Source organism: Mesoplodon bidens (genome assembly GCF_964165515.1).
Source record: "Mesoplodon bidens genome assembly, chromosome: 4".
NCBI lineage: Eukaryota > Metazoa > Chordata > Mammalia > Artiodactyla > Ziphiidae > Mesoplodon > Mesoplodon bidens.
Genome location: NC_138160.1, coordinates 71,668,660 through 71,688,109, shown reverse-complemented (window position 1 = coordinate 71,688,109; position 19,450 = coordinate 71,668,660). Strand labels below are relative to the sequence as shown.

At 33.8% G+C, this 19,450-nt stretch overlaps 1 protein-coding gene across 5 annotated transcripts in view; it reads left to right on the top strand.

The window, feature by feature from the left end:
• TMEM161B (transmembrane protein 161B) overlaps window positions 1-19,450 on the top strand; it is a 70,357-nt gene that overhangs the window by 28,962 nt on the left and 21,945 nt on the right. For 2 of the 5 annotated variants that reach the window (XM_081231824.1, XM_081231823.1), the window contains exons 3-5: window positions 4,085-4,168; window positions 6,288-6,385; window positions 9,875-10,031. In XM_081231824.1, coding sequence (XP_081087950.1) covers window positions 4,085-4,168; window positions 6,288-6,385; window positions 9,875-10,031 — 339 coding nt within the window. Of the gene's footprint in view, window positions 1-1,317; window positions 1,384-4,084; window positions 4,169-6,287; window positions 6,386-9,874; window positions 10,032-19,450 lie in introns of those variants that run through there. The other 3 variants (XM_081231825.1, XM_081231826.1, XM_081231827.1) reach the window with 3 other exon arrangements.

The following is a 19,450-nucleotide window of genomic DNA, read 5'->3' as shown; positions in this document are numbered from 1 at the left end:
AGTTGTTTCATGCTTTTGTGCTTTTGGACATACTCTTCTCTGCCTGGAATGCTCTCGCACTCCATTCGTATTCTTTAGTTTGCTGGGCAAATGTCATCTCAGAGAGGTTTTGTAACCTAATACCTTAAGGCTTGTCTCTCATTCTCACTAAGTATTTGATTCTTTTGCCTAGTATCCAATATATGATGTTTGTCTTTTTAAATATTGGTTAAATTCTGCCCCAACTGAAATATAAACATCAAGAAATCAGGGACTTTGGCTTTGTTATGGGTGATTATATCTCCGTTGCCTGGCAGAGTACTTGACCATAGTGGGCTCCGTAAATGTCTGATAGATCAGTGGGTGGATGGATGAATGGGTAGATGAATAGATAGATGAGTAACAGACTGGAAGTGTCCCTGAGAGCACTCAGTACTTTTAGATTCTAGCTTTGAACAGTAATTGTTACTAATGAAGATGACCTGAATGTAATAAATGCAATTCATTTTAGAAAAATGGATTCACAAAATAAGATTAAACAAGTTTGAGAATATTTTAAAAGAAAGTGGGTCCTAGAGAAAGTAAGGGTCTTACAATATTTTATTATTACAGGACTCTAAATGTAACTTAAGTTTTCCTATAGTACTAAGAGTCTTTCACTGATAATTATTTCTCAAAGAAATAAACAACTGATTTTAGTCTTTATAAATGAGTTATTGCTTATGTGTTCTCCTAAATGTTATACAGTCAATCCTCATTATTTGTAGATTCTCGACTTGCTAAAATTTATTTGTAACCCCAAAACCCATACTTGTGGTGCTTTCAAGGTCATTTATAGACATATGCAGAGTGGTAAAAAATTTGAGTGGCCTGTTCCCAGCTGAGGCCCAGGTTCCTAGCTGAGGCCTTCTTGTTGTACCTCTCATATTGTAAAAGTATCCTTTTTGTGGTCTGTTTAGTGCCATGTTTTTCATCTTTTTGCTTTTTGTTGGTGACTTCGCTATTTAAAATGGCCCCCACATGTAGTGCTGAAGTGCTTGATACCTAGTGTTCCTAAGCGCAAGAAGGCTGTGTTCTGCCTTATAGAGAAAATTCACTAGAAATATTCACAGAAATCAGGAAAATACTATACTTATGATTACAGTTATTAGAAAAGCTTTGCTCACGTCTGAGTTTTATTACTGTTGGCCATGAATTTAATCTTAGTGAATCAACAGTATATATTAAGTAAGGTACTTTATAAACAGAAACACACATAAAACAAGGGTATGTATTGATTGATTGATGAAGATGTTGTGACCAGAGGCTCGTGGGAACCTAACCCTGTATTTCCCCTAGGAACAATGGTTCAGTGTTCGCGGCGACTTTATAGAACATAACTACCGCGAATAACAAGAATTGACTGTAAGTTAAAATTCTGGACTTCAATCGAAATTTCAGGAAGTGCCTCCTTACCCGTATTAAGTATAGTTTAGGGAATTTTGGGTTGGGATATATATATTTTATTTTAAAACCCTTAAACTAAGAGGAGAACTGAATTCATTCATTGATCCTTTTTGAGCACTTACTATATGCCAGTCACTGTACTAGTTTTGAAGTATACAAAAACAAGTAAGTCATAAAATCTTCACTCCAAGGATCTGTCAGCTAGGGGAATATTCCATTTTAACCTAACCGGTCTGATACCAACTGCAAATCAATTTTGACACTAACTACCTGGAGTTAGCACAGATCCCACAGGTTAAAGGCAAAGTCCTCCATAAGAATGCCCAGGCTTCAGATGCCAGCTGCAAGTTCTTTGGATCCCTGGGCCATACTCTGACAACCAGCCACTGGCTACCCATTAGGGCGTTCCCATGACCACCTCAGGTTCAATAATTCTGTATAACAACTAGAACTCAGGAAAGTGCAGTGATTACAGTTTTATTATAAAGATTACACATTAGATGGCATTTGGGAAGGAGCAGTTTCCATGTCCTGTCCCTGTGGAATCGGGACATGTCACCCTTCAGGCACTTTAGTGTGTTTTAACAGCTAGGAAGCTCCTCTGAGCTTCAGTGTCCAGAGATTTTATGGAGTTTCATTACATAGGCATGATTTTTAATCAATGGCCACGTGATTGAACTTAACCTTCAACCCCCTTCCTCTTCTTGGAGGTCAGCTGGCTGAGAGTTCCAACTCTAATCATGAGGTTGGTATTTCTGGTGACCTGCCTCCCTTCCCGAAGCTCTCTAGAGGTCCCCCCTGAGTCCCCACATTAGCATAACAAAGACTCCTTTATCACTCAGAAAATTTCAAGGGCTTTTGAAACTCTGTGCCAAGAAATGGGGACAATGACCAGGTATATTCTTTATTATACCACAGAGAGACTGCCTTATAAACCATCAAAGGTAAATTAGGAGTTTGCCAGTAGTAGCATAGGTGTTTACAAACAGAGAGAAGAATATATGCAGAAATGCCAAGGGATGAAAGAATTTGTGGAATAAAGGTCATTTAGTCTAGGTAGAATGTCATGTACAAAAGGAGAATTCTTGAAGGTGAGTCTGGTGAAGCAGACAGTAGTCAGATTGTGAAAGGCTGTGAAAATAGGAGGTCACAAACTCTATATTTGGCCTTGTAATGTGTGTTTTAGCTTTAATGCAAACACTTAAACGTATACAACGAATATAGGCAGAATAATATCATGAATATATAACAAATATAATAAGCTCCTGTGTATTCATCACAATAACTGGTAGCCAGTTTGTTTCATCTGTGCTCCCCTTCATCTCTCCTTCCCCCCAACAGTATTTTGTAGCAAATATTATTATTATTTCATTTGTAGATATTTCAGTGTATATCTCTAAAATATATGAGCTTTTTAAAAATTACTATAATCCCATTATTACAGCAAAAATTTTTTAACAATAATTTCTTCACATCATTAAATATCCAGTTATTACTCAAATTGCCAGTTCAGCAGTATTTTTAAAACAGCAAATCAGCAGTAGCATTTTTTAAGAATCGGGGTATTTCACTTTAAAAATCTAGATTTTTGTGGTTGAAAACTTGAAAGATCTATCAATACTAGGTGTCTGTTTCTTTTTCATAACAGCAGGACCTTGGTCAGAGTCCTTGCCTAACTGCCTTACTCACTGCTTTACTCTGTGAGGAGTCTTGGAAAGGATTTACGCAGGCATATATACCTTGATAGGATTTGCATTATGAAAAAATAAATAAAGGTGGGATCAGAATGCATTTAGTCCAGGGGAAAGGAAGGGGAGGTTTGCCCTTCTCTAGTCAGAGCTAGAGAAGAAGATACACTGAACTAAGGTCCTTTCAGGGAAGTAGGCAAGTTTAGAATTTTAAGACTTAAAGAACCAAATTAATGATAATATGTGGAAAGGGCATATTGAAGGTAAAACCAAATATCAAATTTAGGTGGCCGGCAGATAGAAACTTCAGGCGAGACAGGAAATTGAGAATGAGCAGGTAGGGGCTTGGGAAGGAATAACAGTGACTTGTTTGACTGTTTTGACTGGCTGGTGGGGGTAATAAATACAGTCAGTTGTTTTTGGAGCCCTAACTGAAGAGGGTTAGCTATAGCCAAGAGTAAAGGGTTTTGTAAATACAGCAATTCACTTGAATCCTTATACACATAAAGTTCGCGAATTCTCCAACTAAATTAAAGGGAGGAAAGAAAGAAAAGGAAAGCAAAGACTACTTGTAGTTTTGAGGGCATTCAAAGGAGTCTCTTTTTAAGACAAGTAACAATTCCTTCCGTGTAATGGGTGGATAATTCTAGTGTGCTTCTGTCAGCTTGCCTGCAGGGTTTGTTAAAGTAAGCCAGTATGATCTTAATATATATTAATACACTGTCAGTTGTAAGAAAAATACCTACAAACAACATTGCAGGGTCTGGCATCTAGTAAGTGCTGGTAAGTGGTTGCTGGATTTGAATCTAAACCTTTTAAGACTTAAACAGTAGTATCTGTTTCAGATTAGAGTTTTTCACCTGATATTTCCCTGCAGTGTCTTCACAATTAGGAAACTCAAATATTTGTAGAATAAGTGAATAATTTTGGTGATCTTAATTCTTTATTTAAAAGAATTACTTTTTTCTTAGTTTGCGATGGTATCAACATCCTACAGAAGAAGAATTAAGAATTCTTGCAGGAAAGCAGCAAAAAGGGAAAAGCAGAAAAGATAGGTAAGTTATATTGTCAAGCTTGTAAGGTGTCAAATATTTAATAGAATTTATGTAAATATATTTTGATACTTTGGTTAAAGGAACATTTACTGATTATGCTATAAACAGTTGGTAAATCTGAGATCAAAATCCATGATCTAAAATAATATTGAATCACCCTTTAAGAGCACCCAATGTGTAGTAATCTAATATATAAGCACAAAAGTGATTATTTTACTTAAGAATTGTTAGTGAGGGATTGAATAGGGGAGACCCGTAACCCACGGCTTTACAACTCATTTAAAGATACCAGTTGGTCTGGGTTCTTTTCCAGATTTTGCTACCACTCAGATACTGGGCAAATTCATTTGCTTTTTACCTCTGTTTTCTCATTTTTTAAATAAAAGGGGTGGACAGTATTAACTTCTTAGGTCCTGTTAGGCTCTTGAATATTATTCTTAAAGTTTCTGAAGAAAACTGCCTGCTAATAAACCTCACTGAATAGACCACAGCAGCCTCTTCTGTGAAGTAGAAGGACCAAACATAGTAACTGTGAAAGATTCTTCCAGCTTTAAAATTTTGTATCCCTATTTATATTGAATTTTCAAGGAAAGTGCATGTTAGTTAGCCTCTCTAAATGGGCCTTAGTTTCCTTAGCTGGGGAGGACTTCTTAGGCTCTGATTCTGTGATTCTAATATATTATAAAATGTCAGTGACAACTTATTGTCACCAAAATTCCTCATGTATATCATAAAAATTCTGTTAATGTGGGCTAATGGATTTATGGATGCTAAAAAAAATTCTTTGAAGATTAATGATTATTTGACATGAAATTGGAAGTTTGAAAAGACTGTCTTTTCTGATCTTGCTAACATTTTCTTTTTCACTTATCATTACAAATACACCTTGAAGCTCATTGGAATATTAAGTGCAAATCCTCCTTCTCTGTATTCCAGTGGTTATGTTCTTTAATAAAATATTTCTGCCTAATATTATAATTTTCAAAACACTTTTACACAGTCTTATTTAATCCACACAGTAACCCTAAATAGTCACTGTAATTTAATTTATGTTTTACTAATGAGGAAGCTGTTGATCAAAGAAGTTAAATGAGTTGTTCAAGGTCACATAACTATTAGGAGTCAGGATTTTAATCCAGGTCAGTTTTTAGTTTCTGTGTTTCTTTTAAACTATTCCACATTTGCCTTTTCACAGCTACCATAGTCAACATTTGTAAAACTTAGTTATGTAGTACAGTATTTATTCTATAAACATTTGAATTCTTATTATATGCCTTGTCAATAATTTTGTTTTTTTTTACAATAATTTTTATATGTTGAAAATGCTTTACGTTTATAGAAAGATGCACTAACAACACTCTTCTGTTTTAGTAGCAATAATTATTATTTGATTTATTGATGTGAATTAAAATTTTTACTGAGGTTTTCCCAGTTTATACTTATTCAAGAACAAATGCGAAATTGTTTCTTGTTATTATAATTATTGTTACTGAAAGTTTATTGCTTTTGATTTATGTTTGATTGTGTTTAAAAATTAAATTTGGAAATAATACACATGCACCTGAAGAATTCTGTTGTTTTCCTCCATCCATGATTCTTAGTAAAAGCAACTCTGAGCTAGCCTTTCACATTTCAGAATTTCTCATGCACATAAATCTTAATATATTTTTTCAGCTCTGACTTGTTTATACCTACAGGTCTGTTCATGTGTATGTGTGTGTGTACGTGTATAATTTCGAAGTGAAATGCATTTGTCTTCATTTCCTTTTACTCTTGTGCCTAAGGAAAGAGATGTTAGGGTTGTCTTTAAATCTACAGAAGAGAGAGCAGAAAAAATGGGGTGCAGTGCTAAGCTAGCAATCAAGGTTTTGTTTCTGTCACTAGTTTAGGTAACTCTTGCCTTGGTAATCTATATATTCTCATAATAATTTACATCCATATTTTGTAGTTCCCCCTTTAAAAACTACTTTTGAGTGCCTTACGTCCTTTTTGATGAAATATTAGAAGTTCTTCTTTTTCACTGTGAAATTTATAACCTCATTTGTAGTTAGTTTGATACAAACACTTGAATAACAGTGAGGGTAACTTGTTTTCTGTGTCACTTGTCTGATTTTTATAGGAAATATAATGGTCACATTGAAAGTAAGCCACTAACCATTCCAAAGGATATTGATCTCCATCTAGAAACAAAGTCAGTTACAGAAGTGGATACTTTAGGTAAGGGAAATCTGGGTAAAGTGTTCTGTAAATCTCAGTTTTATATTATGCTAGTGAAACTACTTTATCTATTGTTGTTAGATTTTTTTGTTTGTTTTCCTAATCATTAAGTCCATTATATAGACTGAAATCTTTCTCAGAGCTTTAGAAGCTCAGAATAACTTCATCTGAATTGAATTTGTCTTTCTATCCACCTAACTTGTAGTAAGCCTTATTTTTCCCATTTTTTTAGAAGAGGCTGTCTTACACAAGTTTGTTACACAGTTTTTGTTTATGTTGAAATTACAGTCAGTTTTCAGTTTCTCAAGTTCTATTCTAAATTGTTATCTACACCAGTTTACTCGTTTTATAGTGTTGCTTGCAGAAATGCATTTGTATGTTTGTATTAAACTACCTGTATTTACAACAGTTCAACTTTATGCTGCATTTAGTGGAAAGGAAAGTGGTTTTAGTATGATGAATTAGATTAGGAATAGAAAACTTTATTCAAGATTTATTTTTACCCATTGGATACCTCTGAATAAGTCATTCAATTTTTTCCCTGTATATCGGTGTTTATAATTGTATAATAACTATGATGACTTTAAATTTAAAATGAAATTTATATGAAATTATCCAGATCCTAGAAGAGAAAGGCATCTAAGGTGATACTGTTTAGAACACTAGTTTTCAAACCTGGCTGAATGTCAGAATCACCTAAGCAGTTCTTTAAAAATAAAGATACCCCCATACCTACCCTTGGAGATTCAGTAAATCTAGACTGGCTTCTGGGAATTTGTATTTTTTAAAATGTTGCACGTGGTTCTGATTTTTTTTGACCAGGTTTGAGAACTAATGGTTTACATGATAAGTGAGGAATTAAAATAACACATTTAAAAAAGTAATTTTTTAAATTTAAAAATTTTTTTAAATAGGGTAATGTTGTGTCATGTATCATTATGTAATTTGGTCCTTCTTGGGTTAAATGATAGCACCTCAGAAAAACCTTAATAGATTCATTTAAGCATCTCATAAAGAATTATTTTGTGATACAAGGTGGCTTCAATACATTTGAAAGTCGATTCTACATTTACAAAGATTGTATGTATATATATGGAAAGGTCGTCCTAGAAGATGTCAGTGAGGAGCAATATAAATCAGTTGTCTGGTGTCATTCAGACTGTTGAGACTGGTTATGTCATCCTCTTTTTTCTTTTAAACTATTTTTCATGCAAAATTTAAAACATGTAAAAGCACTTGAACTTTCTGATTAGTTGTCCCATTTGTTTTATTAATCCTATATGTGTGCTTACTTGTACAAGAATATTTATACACGTTTCCTGATTTCTAAGACAGTTTTTTGTTATTTTTACTAATTAATGTTTATTGAATAGTTATCAGCTAATTAACCTTAATAATAGTTTAAATTGAGTACTTATCAGAAATTGTTATAAGTACTTTATTTGTATAAACTTGCCCTCACAGTTCTATGAGGTAGGTAACTGTTACTGACTTTTTTTTTTAGCTCATTAGATAGAGGAGTTAAATAACTTGACCAGGGTTACACACTGAATGTGGTAGAGCCATTTAGTGGGAATTAGGCTGTTTAAATAAACTTAAAAAATTGAAGTTAGGGGTAATGTGGCTTCAGCTTATTCAGTATTTTGTTTTACTTTTACAGTTTTGAGAACTAACTGCAAATGATACTAGTTAAAGAACTGGTCACATAACATTAAGATCATTGTAGTTAATCAGAATAACAGAGAGATATTTTATTTATATTTATGTAATCATCCATGATTGCATGCTCTGTGTCTGTGTTTAGGTAAAAGTAGAAGGTTTTCTGCCTGAACTTTAGGGACTCTCAGAAGGTTAATGCAAACCACTGGGATTGATGAACTCTCAGTTTTCTTTCTATTCCAATATTCTATGAGAGGCATGCATATAATTACATTATTGAATACAGAAAGAAGAATATAATACTTGAGTTAAATGTATAGCCAAGAATGTATAATTTGTTCTTTTGTTGAATGTATATATTATTGATATCCCAATAACTATCTTAGAGTCTCTCAATTTGTATTAGCTCTCTATTACAAGAACCTCTTAAAGAATGTAAGAACATTTGAATGTCACTTGGCTGTTTGCTGTGAATGAGTTCCCTGAGGGAAGCCTGTGTGACTGTGGGCAGGCATGGAGAATTAGAACATTTACTTTAACTTTTGTTAATAAAAACTGAAAACTTTTAGTTAAACAGATATTTGTCTGTCTGTTCCATCCATTTCTCCGCTATCCTTCCAGAAAGTTATTTAAAAAGCTCCACTGAGTGACTTTAGAGGGGAGGAGGGAGGTCTACAGAGTAGGAATTCTGCAACCACTTTAGGGTAAATCTTTCAGAGTGATGTTCAGAAGCTATTAGGTCTAATACAGCAAAAAAGCTAAAGCAGTTAAAATAACTTGAAGGCAAATTAAGTGTTGTTAAATTAAGTTGAAGCAAATAAATAATTTACCCAATTATAAAAGGATTTGGAATTTTTGCTGTCACCTCATAGAAATATAAGTTTGGTTAGTTTGTTTTGATATTTTAAATAAGTCTTATTTTGAGTGGTATTTTATTTTTAAAACATTTTTTCTGTAAATTCTGATTTCAAAATATCCTCAGGTGTTACATTTACAACTAAAATTTTCCCAAAGCAATGTAGATCATTTTATTATGTGCCAGTGAGAATGTAGGAAATGCTGTTTTAGTATGTGATATATTTCCACATTTTTAGGAGGCCGTCTACAAAATGATGTTGATATTTTAGACTGCTCCCTGGCAGAAGTAAACCAGCATATATGAGAAGAAAAGGGATGGAATTATACTTACTTTCAGACAATGCTAATTTTAATGTCAGTGAATAGTTTGTTGAAGTAGTATGGCTATATGGAAAATTGACAGGCATTTCATCAGCTTTTCTTGCAGGAGTAGAAGAGAGAATAAAAAGTACATTTATTTAATTTATTATTTTAATCTGCAGTAACTCACAAAATTACTAATCCTCCATTAGTATGGTTAATAAATGTGACATAATGTTCAACTCTCTTGCTTCACAGAAAGGAATATAAATAAACCTGTAGTACTCTACATCAAGTTGTATTCTAAAGCTAAAATATTATAGCTCAGATTCCTTTTAAAAAAATCATGATTTATAATTTCTGTAGAAGCTGAGTAGTTAAAAAATACCAACTCATTTTTCAATCATATATTTTTAACAACAATTTAAATAATTTTTGGTAATCATTTCAGGTTTATTTTAATTATTTAATTTATGAGGTATTAACATTTAGTTTTGGATTCCAACATTCTTGATCTATTTCCTGCATTTTTAGATTCTCATATTTGCAAACCTTACATTGCAAATCATCAGAGTAAAATCTAGCATGTTTGAAGTTAATTATAGATAAATCCTCCTAATCTGTTTATGAAAGGTTAAGTAAAGCTTTCTTTCTTACATCTTTATTTTTCAGCATTGCATTACTTTCCAGAATATCAGTGGCTGGTGGATTTCACAGTGGCTGCTACAGTTGTGTATCTAGTAACTGAAGTCTACTACAATTTTATGAAGCCCACACAGGAAATGAATATCAGCTTAGTCTGGTGCCTGCTTGTTTTGTCTTTTGCAATGTATCCTTCAAAACATCATTAATATTAATTTATGAATTTGTTTTCCTTTTACAGCTAACACCATTAGATCTCGTCTCTGATTTAAAAAGGATTTTAGATCATTAGAGAATTTTTCTTTGTTGAAATCCTCTTTATTTAGTTGAAAAAAAATTTCAAAATAGAGGTAAATAGTTTAAAAAGTGAAATACAAGGAAAGATACCAGTTCCCTGCCTTCCCTTTCCTGTCTGACTCATGTCACAGAGGAGCCACTTTTACCTCTTAGGTATTTCTTTTGAGATTTCCTTCCATATGTTTAAATCTTATGTGATAATGGTATTTCTTTAATTTTAGGTATTATTGCATCTTTCTCCCCCTTCCTTTTCCTTCCCTTCTTTTCTTTCCAAATACTAAGGAGACAGCTTTTTACTTAAATCAGTAGTTGGTTTTAGTTACACCTATGAAAATATTATTGATAGTTAAGCATTGTAGTATCGTTACCCTCCTTGAACAATTTTCTATTCTTGTTGTATCGAAGCTAAACTCTCCTACAGAATTCTAAACCTCAGTAGTTCAGATACATCATTTCTTTCTTTTTTTAAAAATTGAGGTATAGTAGATCTACAATATTCTATTAGTTTCAGATGTACAGCATTTTTTACAGGTTATACTCCATTCCTGTACTCTACAATATATCCTTATTGCTTATCTATTTTATACATAGTAGTTTGTATTTCTTAATCCCATACCTGTAATTTGCTCCTCCTCCCTTCCTTCTCCCCTTTGGTAACCACTAGTTTTCTATATGTGTGAGTCTGTTTCTGTTTTACATAATATATTCATTGGGTTTTGTTTTTGTTTTTGTTTTTTTTGGTCGTGCCGCTCGACATGCAGGATCTTAGTTCCCCAACCAGGGATTGAACCCACGCCCCCTGCAGTGGAAACTCGGAGTCCTAACCACTGGACCACCAGGGAATTCCCTTTTTGTATTATTTTTTAGATTCCACATATAAGTGATATCATACAGTATTTGTTTTTCTCTGTCTAACTCATTTCACTAAGCATAATATTCTTTAGGTCTATCCACAGTGCTGCAAATGTCAGTTTCATTCTTTTTTTGACCAAGTAATACTCCATTTTGTGTGTGTGTATGTATATGTATGTATATATACATACTACATCTTCTTTATCCATTTGTCTGTTGATAGGCATTTGGATTGCTTCCATATCTCGGCGACTGTAGATAGTGCTGCTATGAACAGTGGGATGTACTTATCTTTTTGAATTAGTGTCTTTATTTTTTCTGGATGTATATCCAGGAGTGGAATTGTGGTTCATATGGTAGTTCTAGTTTTAGTTTTTTGAGGAACCTCCATACTGTTTTCCATAGTGGCTGCCAGATAACATCATTTCTATTCTGTGTTTCCATGGAAATATCCTCCTAGAGCCCTCAGTTCTCTGAACTTCCTGTGTATCTGTTATCCTGGGATTTCCTTCACTATCTTCCCAAGAATTCCCTGTGCCCCTTTTTGGATAACATCATCTCCTCTTCTTTGGTTTACTCTCTTGTTTTGGCAGAGTGCATTCTCCTATAGTGTCTTTAGAAAGTGTGGTACATTTTTTATTTTTTGAAATCTTGCATGCATGAGTTATCTTTATTTTTTTCCCCATATTCAGTTTATATTTTGGCTCAGTACAAATTCTAAGAAAGAAATAGTTTTTCCTCAGAGTCTTGAGCAATTGGATGCCCTCTTGCTCTTGGCATATGCCTCCCCTCCCCCACTCACATTCACCCTCCAGAAGCTTTTTCCCTTTCACTGGAATCCTTACGGTATTCTGAAACTTCATCATTAACTGTGTTAAGTTCTAGGTTTAGCTTTTAAACTGGAAACTCATTTCCTTTAATACTGGGCAATATTTTTGTTATATTTAAAAAATTTTTTTATTGAAATTAAACATTCTCTCTTAAATTTCCTCCTGTCTGGAGGCAACTTTTTCTAGCTCCTTTCTGTTTGATGTTTATATCCATATTTCCATATGCATACAAGGCCACTGCCTGATTTTAATTTTAGGCTTTAACTATTGTCATTTCACTCTGGAAATGAGGACTTAGCACATCTGCCTGGGTTGTCACCTACCATTGATCATTTCCCATTCACCTTATCTTCTGACTATAGTAATGTCATATTTTAAGGAAATATTCATTATTTATGTTATGATCATGTAAATGCTATTCACAGATAAATACTTGCCTTTTCATTTGCATTGTTTTCTTTGTACATATTGTTAATTCAACTGCAAACTCAGTATGTTCAGAAGCATCAGGTGGTATGTCAGTTTCATCTTCCTGGAGAGAGTTCTTCGGGAGCCCTCAGATAGGCCCTATTCTGGATTGGTTAGGCTTCCCAACTGATGCACAGCTATTCCCCTGGAAGCACCAGTTATTATCTTCTTAGGGATTCTCTTTACATGTCTCAAAATGGGACTCTTTTTCTTAGATTCCATGTCTGCCCCTTACTTGGTTTACTTTCTCATTTTGGTGGAACGTATCCTTCAGTATTATCTTCAGAAAGGTTGTGTGGGAAATGCATTTTTTGTGACTTCACGCACCTGAAAATATTTTTACCCTGCCTGAAAATTAATTGATCCTTTGATTGAGAATGGAATTCCAGGTTTTACATCATTCTCTTTATAGTTTTGAAGGCATTATTTTTCTGTCTTTGAAGTTCCATTCTTGCTCTTCAAGGATTCCAGTTGCCTTTCTGATTTTTCATATGTCCAGTATTTTCCCTCTGTATGGAATCTTTACTGTTTTTTCTTTGGCTACCTGGTATGTTGAAATTTTATGAAGATATGCCTTCTGTTGAGGATCTGTTTTCATCCATTGTGCTGGGACTTCACCAATCTGGAAACTCATATTCTTGACTTCTAGAAATTTTTCTTGAATTATTTTATTTGTGATTTCCTTTTCTTCGTTTTCTCTGTTTCTGAATGCTTATTGTACAGATATTAGATTTCCTAGACTGGTTCTCTAAGGTGCTTATCTTCTGTCTCCCAAAAAATGTTTATATATTTTTGTTGTTGTTGTTTGTTTGTTATATTTATTTTTGGCTGTGTTGGGTCTTCGTTTCTGTGCGAGGTATATTTTTATATTTTAATTTTCTAGGAGTTTTTTCCAACCTTTCCAACCCTTTAATTGAATTTTTGTTTTTAATTTCTGCTATAATTTTTAATTTTCAAGTCTTCTTTTTCTTCTGTTTCTATCCCCCACCCCTCACGGGATCATACTTGTTTTTTTTTTTTTTAAATAAATTTATTTATTTATTTATTTTTGGTTGTGTTGGGTCTTCATTGCTGCATGTGGGCTTTCTCTAGTAGCGGCGAGCAGGGGCTACTCTTCATTGTGGTGAACAGACTTCTCATTGCAGTGGCTTCTCTTGTTGCGGAGCACAGGCTCTAGGTGCGCAGGCTTCAGTAGTTGTGGCATGTGGGCTCAGTAGTTGTGGCTCACGGGCTCTAGAGTGCAGGCTCAGTAGTTGTAGCACATGGGCTTCGTTACTCCACGGCATGTGGGATGTTCCCGGACCAGGGCTTGAACCCGTGTCCCCTGCATTGGCAGGCGGATTCTTAACCAGTGCACCATCAGGGAAGTCCCATACTTGTTTTAAGATTACATTATCTTCTCATGTATATTTGAGATATTGATAGATTTTGTAAAAGTTTTCCTTCCACCAAGTATCTTTTTACTCTGAGTTGATTTGGTTTCTTTGGTTTGGTCGCTGTCTTTCATGTTAAAGACTTAGAGAGATCTGGTGATCAATATTTGCCTGTTTATATTTAAGTGTGAGGCACTAAAAGGCTGAATGGAAGCTCTGAGCATATGGTGAGGCAAGTTGTTGAATAATCTTGATGGGCCAGAGATCATCTTTTTTAAGCTCTCCAAAGCATAAATCTCCAGACTTCTTTTAGGAGGGGACAGTTTGAACTGGTTACTTTTTAAAAGTACTTCCTTTTAGTAAGTACTTAGTTTTACTATCTCCTGTTCCAACACACATATTCGCACTTTCACCCCAATGTAGATAATTACTTGGTATCTGACCAATTCTTTATCCTTTCTGAGAGTTCTGCAGGTTGCATCTTGACTTTCTGATTGAGCTTCCTAATTCTCTTTAGTCATTTACCACTTATCTGCCTTTTGCTTATCTGCTTTTTGCTTCAGATTTTTACTGCTTTTTCTCTTCCTATTCACTGTATTTCTGTACTTAAAAACAAATTTCTTTACTGCCATTTTGGTGGGAATTAGGGAGAGGCAAAAAGTAAGTGGATATGCTCAATATGCTATTTCTATCCAGAAGTATTATATTATCTCTTTGGTAAGATTCTCTGTTTTTTATCTTCATTTTTAGGAACTCTGGTTAGTGAGATGTTGGATATCTTTGAATGATTCTTTAATTTTTATCTCCCCTTTCCATTTATTTTGCACTATTTTCTTGATTTTTCTCAGTTTTCTCTTTTCAGCCTTCTGTTGAATTTTTATGTCATTTTTTAAAAGACTTTTTCTTTTAAAGTTCCATTTTCATAGCACTCTTGTATCATGGATATGTAATATCTTTATTTTTAAGAATATTAATGGCTTTTAAGTTTAAATTTGTACCTTGCATTGTTTATTTTCTGAGTCTCCCTCCTCCCCCTTTTTTGTTTCAGTCTCTACTGTGTTAAAGATTGTTCTTGAATGTCTTGTGGTCTTTGAGTATCTGTTTATATTCAAGAAGGAGAGGTTAAAAACTGGAAGTTTTGTGCACGTGACTGGAGCTTGTTGATTGGTAGACTTTTTAGTGGATGATTGAATAGAGACCTGGAAGTATTCTTCGGGAACCTCTAAATATCAGTGTCCGCTGGTTGTTGGGCCTATCGTTTTCTCCAGAGGAGAATTGTCCATTCTCCCATCTGTGGGATCTAAGTCTGACAACCAGTGTTAAGAGAGCTGATTGGGGAAGAAGGCTCAGAGACTCAACATTCATTTTGCAGGCGTTAATTTAACTGCATGTCTGAGTCCTCCCCCTACCCTTTGTTTTCAGCTCTTCATTGTCACCCTAAGTTTTACATAATAGCCCCCAGCCCAATCTTCTCTGGTTTAATATCTTTAAAAATTAATTCTTCTGGGTTTTGCCAGAATTGGGGAAAAGCCATCATCAAATCTCTATAATGAGGCAAGACAGAACATCTGGGAAGTCTAATCACACTAATACAGATATTCAGCCAATCATCTTGTTTTCATACATTTTGCAACCCTACCTTCAGAGATACCTGCTGTCTCCAATTCCTGACTTTTGTTTGTATCATGTGTTATGAATTAATTGGCTTTCTTCTCACTGGGTTCCTCACCTTGTAGATCCAGCATAGTAGAGGAAACTGAAACCTAAATCAGTTACTGCTTGTCCATCTATTTCATGTCTTCCAAAATTTGTTGAAAATTTTTTTCTATTGTCATCTCTTTTCCTATTCTTTGTTTTGAGGAGTTTTACTTTACTTCCTGTGTAGTTTATTTAGTCAGATTTTGGGAGTAAGCAGAGTTAATACATATCTTATATCTTTTATTTTCAACCAGAGACTGCTGAACTGTCTTTTAAAACTGTTAGTGGATACCATTTAAAATACATGATATGATTTGACATACGACACCACTGTGCTATCTCTCTACTGACTTTTTTGGATTGATTTAGGTATAATTTAGAGTAGAAGAGCCAGAACAAAGCCTTAAGAGTTGATGTCTTCACAAGTTTATGTTGTACTGGGTAGAAATACTGATCATGCGTGTCAGTTGAGAAATATCCCCAGATATTCAGTGTTGTACTTATTCAAGAGCAGATTAAAGAGCAGATTAAATTCAAGGATTTAAAATATTACTATTTAGTTCTGTAGTATTAAGTATATGAAAATATCATTTAGTCAGAATAAAGACCATCCCTAGACATCGTCATATGAAACACACTAAAAATATTTTAACTTGATAATTAGCACTAGCTGAATGTATGTCTTGCTACTTTTTCATACTTTGAGTTTTTATGTTCTCTGAAATATTGTTTATTATGGAATATTCTCATTTTTGCTTCATTCTCTTCATGGTTTGTAGCTATGATGTATTTGTGTAGAAACATGTATCTTGATACCCAGTTTTATTTAATGTGATACAGCCCTTAATACCGACTTACCAGAGAAATTAGAAAAACGTACTTCTTAATAACTACTCAAATTATTGTTTATGTGAATAAATTTTTATCTTTCATTTCACTCAGTAATGCCTAATAATATGAGAGCAGAGGTCCCAAACAGTCTTCAGCACTGAACTGGCTCTGCTTAGTTTTAAGTAGCACGCTCGTGAAAGGCACCAAACAATAGCATCCCTGTGGGAATCTAGTAGCTGGCTGTCTCTCCATCCCAGAGAAGACAGAAACTGGTGAAGGGCTTTATAATCCAAGCTATTTTCTGCCAACTTTGACCCTCCACAAAGGGGGTAGAGAAGAAGAAGGAAAGTAGAATTGTGTGTATGATTTTCTTTCGAACTTGTAGCATGTGAGAAAATGACCTGCTGCCTCAATGGCATGCAGGAAACCAGAATTAAATGCCAGATATCCAGATTAACACCAAGGAAGAGTCTGTTAATAGCCTATCTTTTATCTTAGTTATAACATATCTGGTATGCCTTTCACATCCTATGAACAGTCTAGGTGCAGTGACCTCTGTCTGGCTTCTCTTTATTTTCTTATTGTATGTGCCTACTTATTAGTCAAACACATGTCTCCATTGATTACATAGGACAATGGCTCCACTTAATTCCAGAGTCACACATACATCAGTTGATTCAGAAATTCTCTGCAGTTGTTACTGATGAAATGTCCTTTGTTAAAGTGGTTCCCAAATTAGACACATATAACGTAAATAATTGGTTCACTTCAAAGTGAGGAAGAAAATGGTTTTATTTTTGTGGTCATTTCCCCCCCATCAGTTTTATTTGACATTCTTGTGTCGGACAACAGTTATAATTTTTACATAATCTTGAAAGTTTTAAAAGCACAAGAATGATTTTTTAAAACATGTGACACTAAAATCTTGAACCCTGGAACCTAAAACTGACCCATCCCTTGTCATCAGCTCTGCTTTCTGCTTCAATTGAGTTGTACACGCATCTAAGCTATGACACCTGCTTCCAGTCTTACTCCTAAACCCATACAAATTCTCAACTCTGCTCTCTTGCCCATTTGTCATTCTAACCACCTATTTGTCCAAGTCTGTGTGTTCCAGCTCCACTTATGCCAAGTTACATAGTAGGTAGAAGGTAAGGGATAAAGAAAGCCTTATATTGAGGATGGAGCAGTTGTAGTAATTGTCTTTCCTGTATGATGGCCCATAACATCTTAGAGTCACTGGAAAAATGTCTACTGATTTCATAATATGAAGCATGTAATTTTCATTTATGAATAAAGAAAAGTAAAAAGGTAAAGACGGTGCTTGCAAAAAATCCAGAGATCCTTTGGTGGAAGTAAAACTTTTAAAAATTAAAATATTCTACAATTGATGGATTTCTTTTTAAAAAGAACCTTTTCTTATGAATAAGCTGTATCGCAGAGTAATATTGAGTCAATTACGTGAATTTGAGTGAGAAGAAAGCTATTCTACAAAGAATGATAAAGCTTCTCAGTAGTCCTATTATATTTGGTTAAAGGACTGGATCATTAGTCACATTTCCACAGTGCTTGTATTTTACAATGTGGATGGTTTAAGGTACAAAACCCTATTATGTATGTTTTTAAGGCTGTGTTTTAAAATTTTAATTTGTCTTGGTTGCCAGACATGCAAATTTTATACAAAGCAGAAAGTTGTGAATGGTTTAAACTGAAATAAATTCTAAGGTTTTCTGTGTTAAATATTCAGTTCTATATGTAGATTTGTAAATTAAAGGTCTACAAATTAAATGCTGTATTTGTTTGTTCTAAGAAATAGACGACTACAGCAAAGTAGTGCAACTTAGTCACCTCTTCTGAATTCCTTAAACGATTCTAAATTACTGTATTCTTTACAAAAATGTTCTGCTTTAGATTAATAAGAAAAACGAAACACTAAACCCTGAAGTGAACTGCATAAAATATCATGTTTCCTAGTGAGAAAGGAACAGAGTCAAAGCTATTGAATTTGAGCCAAGGTACTTTTTTTGTCTTGAAAATTTGTACATAGCGTGTTGTGTCAAAACTTGATTCTTTAACAAACTTTTGGAGATCTTCTGTGACATTAGTGCTGTCAGATTATTCACCTTTCAGGTCAGAAACCTAGCGTTACATAGAGAACTTACATGGGAGATAGGACTTTTTCTGTTTATTGATATATAAGTTAAGTATGACTTTTTTTTTCTTTTAGCTAGGAAATGATAATTTTCCTTCTGAATCTAAAAATGTAAGTGTGATTGTTTTGCTCTATTTTAATCAGAAGATTAATTAATAGTTTTTTGTTTGTTTGCTTTTATTTTTTAATAAAGCCTTGTTTTTATGCTTTCAAAAATCTTTGGCCATCATTTCTTTCCATTATCTGGTTAGGTTGAGGCTGGCTGTAAGCTGTTTTGTGGGATGGATTTTAAAGTTGCATAGTAGTTTCTGGCTTATATCTGGGAGAATTTTAACTAAAATAAAGTAATTGAACCTTCACCTCCAAGAAAACATGAAAAAATGTTTTAGTTAAAAATTACCCAAATTTTATTTTGTTTTTTTAACATTTGAAGACAGGATCAGATTATTTTGACAAGGATTTTATTTGGTAACTCATAAGAATTACTTTATTGTTAGTTTTTAATGTCCATTATGTAGCAGATTCTTGGTATAGTTTCTAGGTTTCTCTTCAGCAAAGTTTAAGAATGCAAAGTGTAATGTTTTGAGTATTTCACTTGCCTTTTCTTATGGAAAACTCGATATGTTAGGTTTAATTGTTTGAATAGGAAAAAAGTTAGGGTTTTATTTTTTTTTGTTAGTGGTCACAAAAACAATATAATTTTTCACATATTAGAAAATTTGCACTTTACATGGAAATTGCTTAGTTGAGTGGAAACGTGATCTATTTTAAAAAGGTAATTATACATTTTGTGAAAAATTGTTGAAAAACGTCTGTGAAACCTCTGTGTTTATTCCTTAGGTTACTATACACTAGATATGTATATTGGCAAAAAAATGGGCAACATTGCTTATCAGAATATGATTTCTCTGTATTTCTTTCCTTCTCAAAAGAGCATTTATAAAATATCTTTGAATAATTTCAAGATGTTACAGTGTAGAAGACATTTTCTTAATATGAGAATTGGGTCTTTAAAGCAATGTAAGTTTAAATTATGTTAAAACATCGTAGTGCTTTGACACGGATATGTTATTAAAGTTGTTATCCTAGATGAGGGAAATTTGCC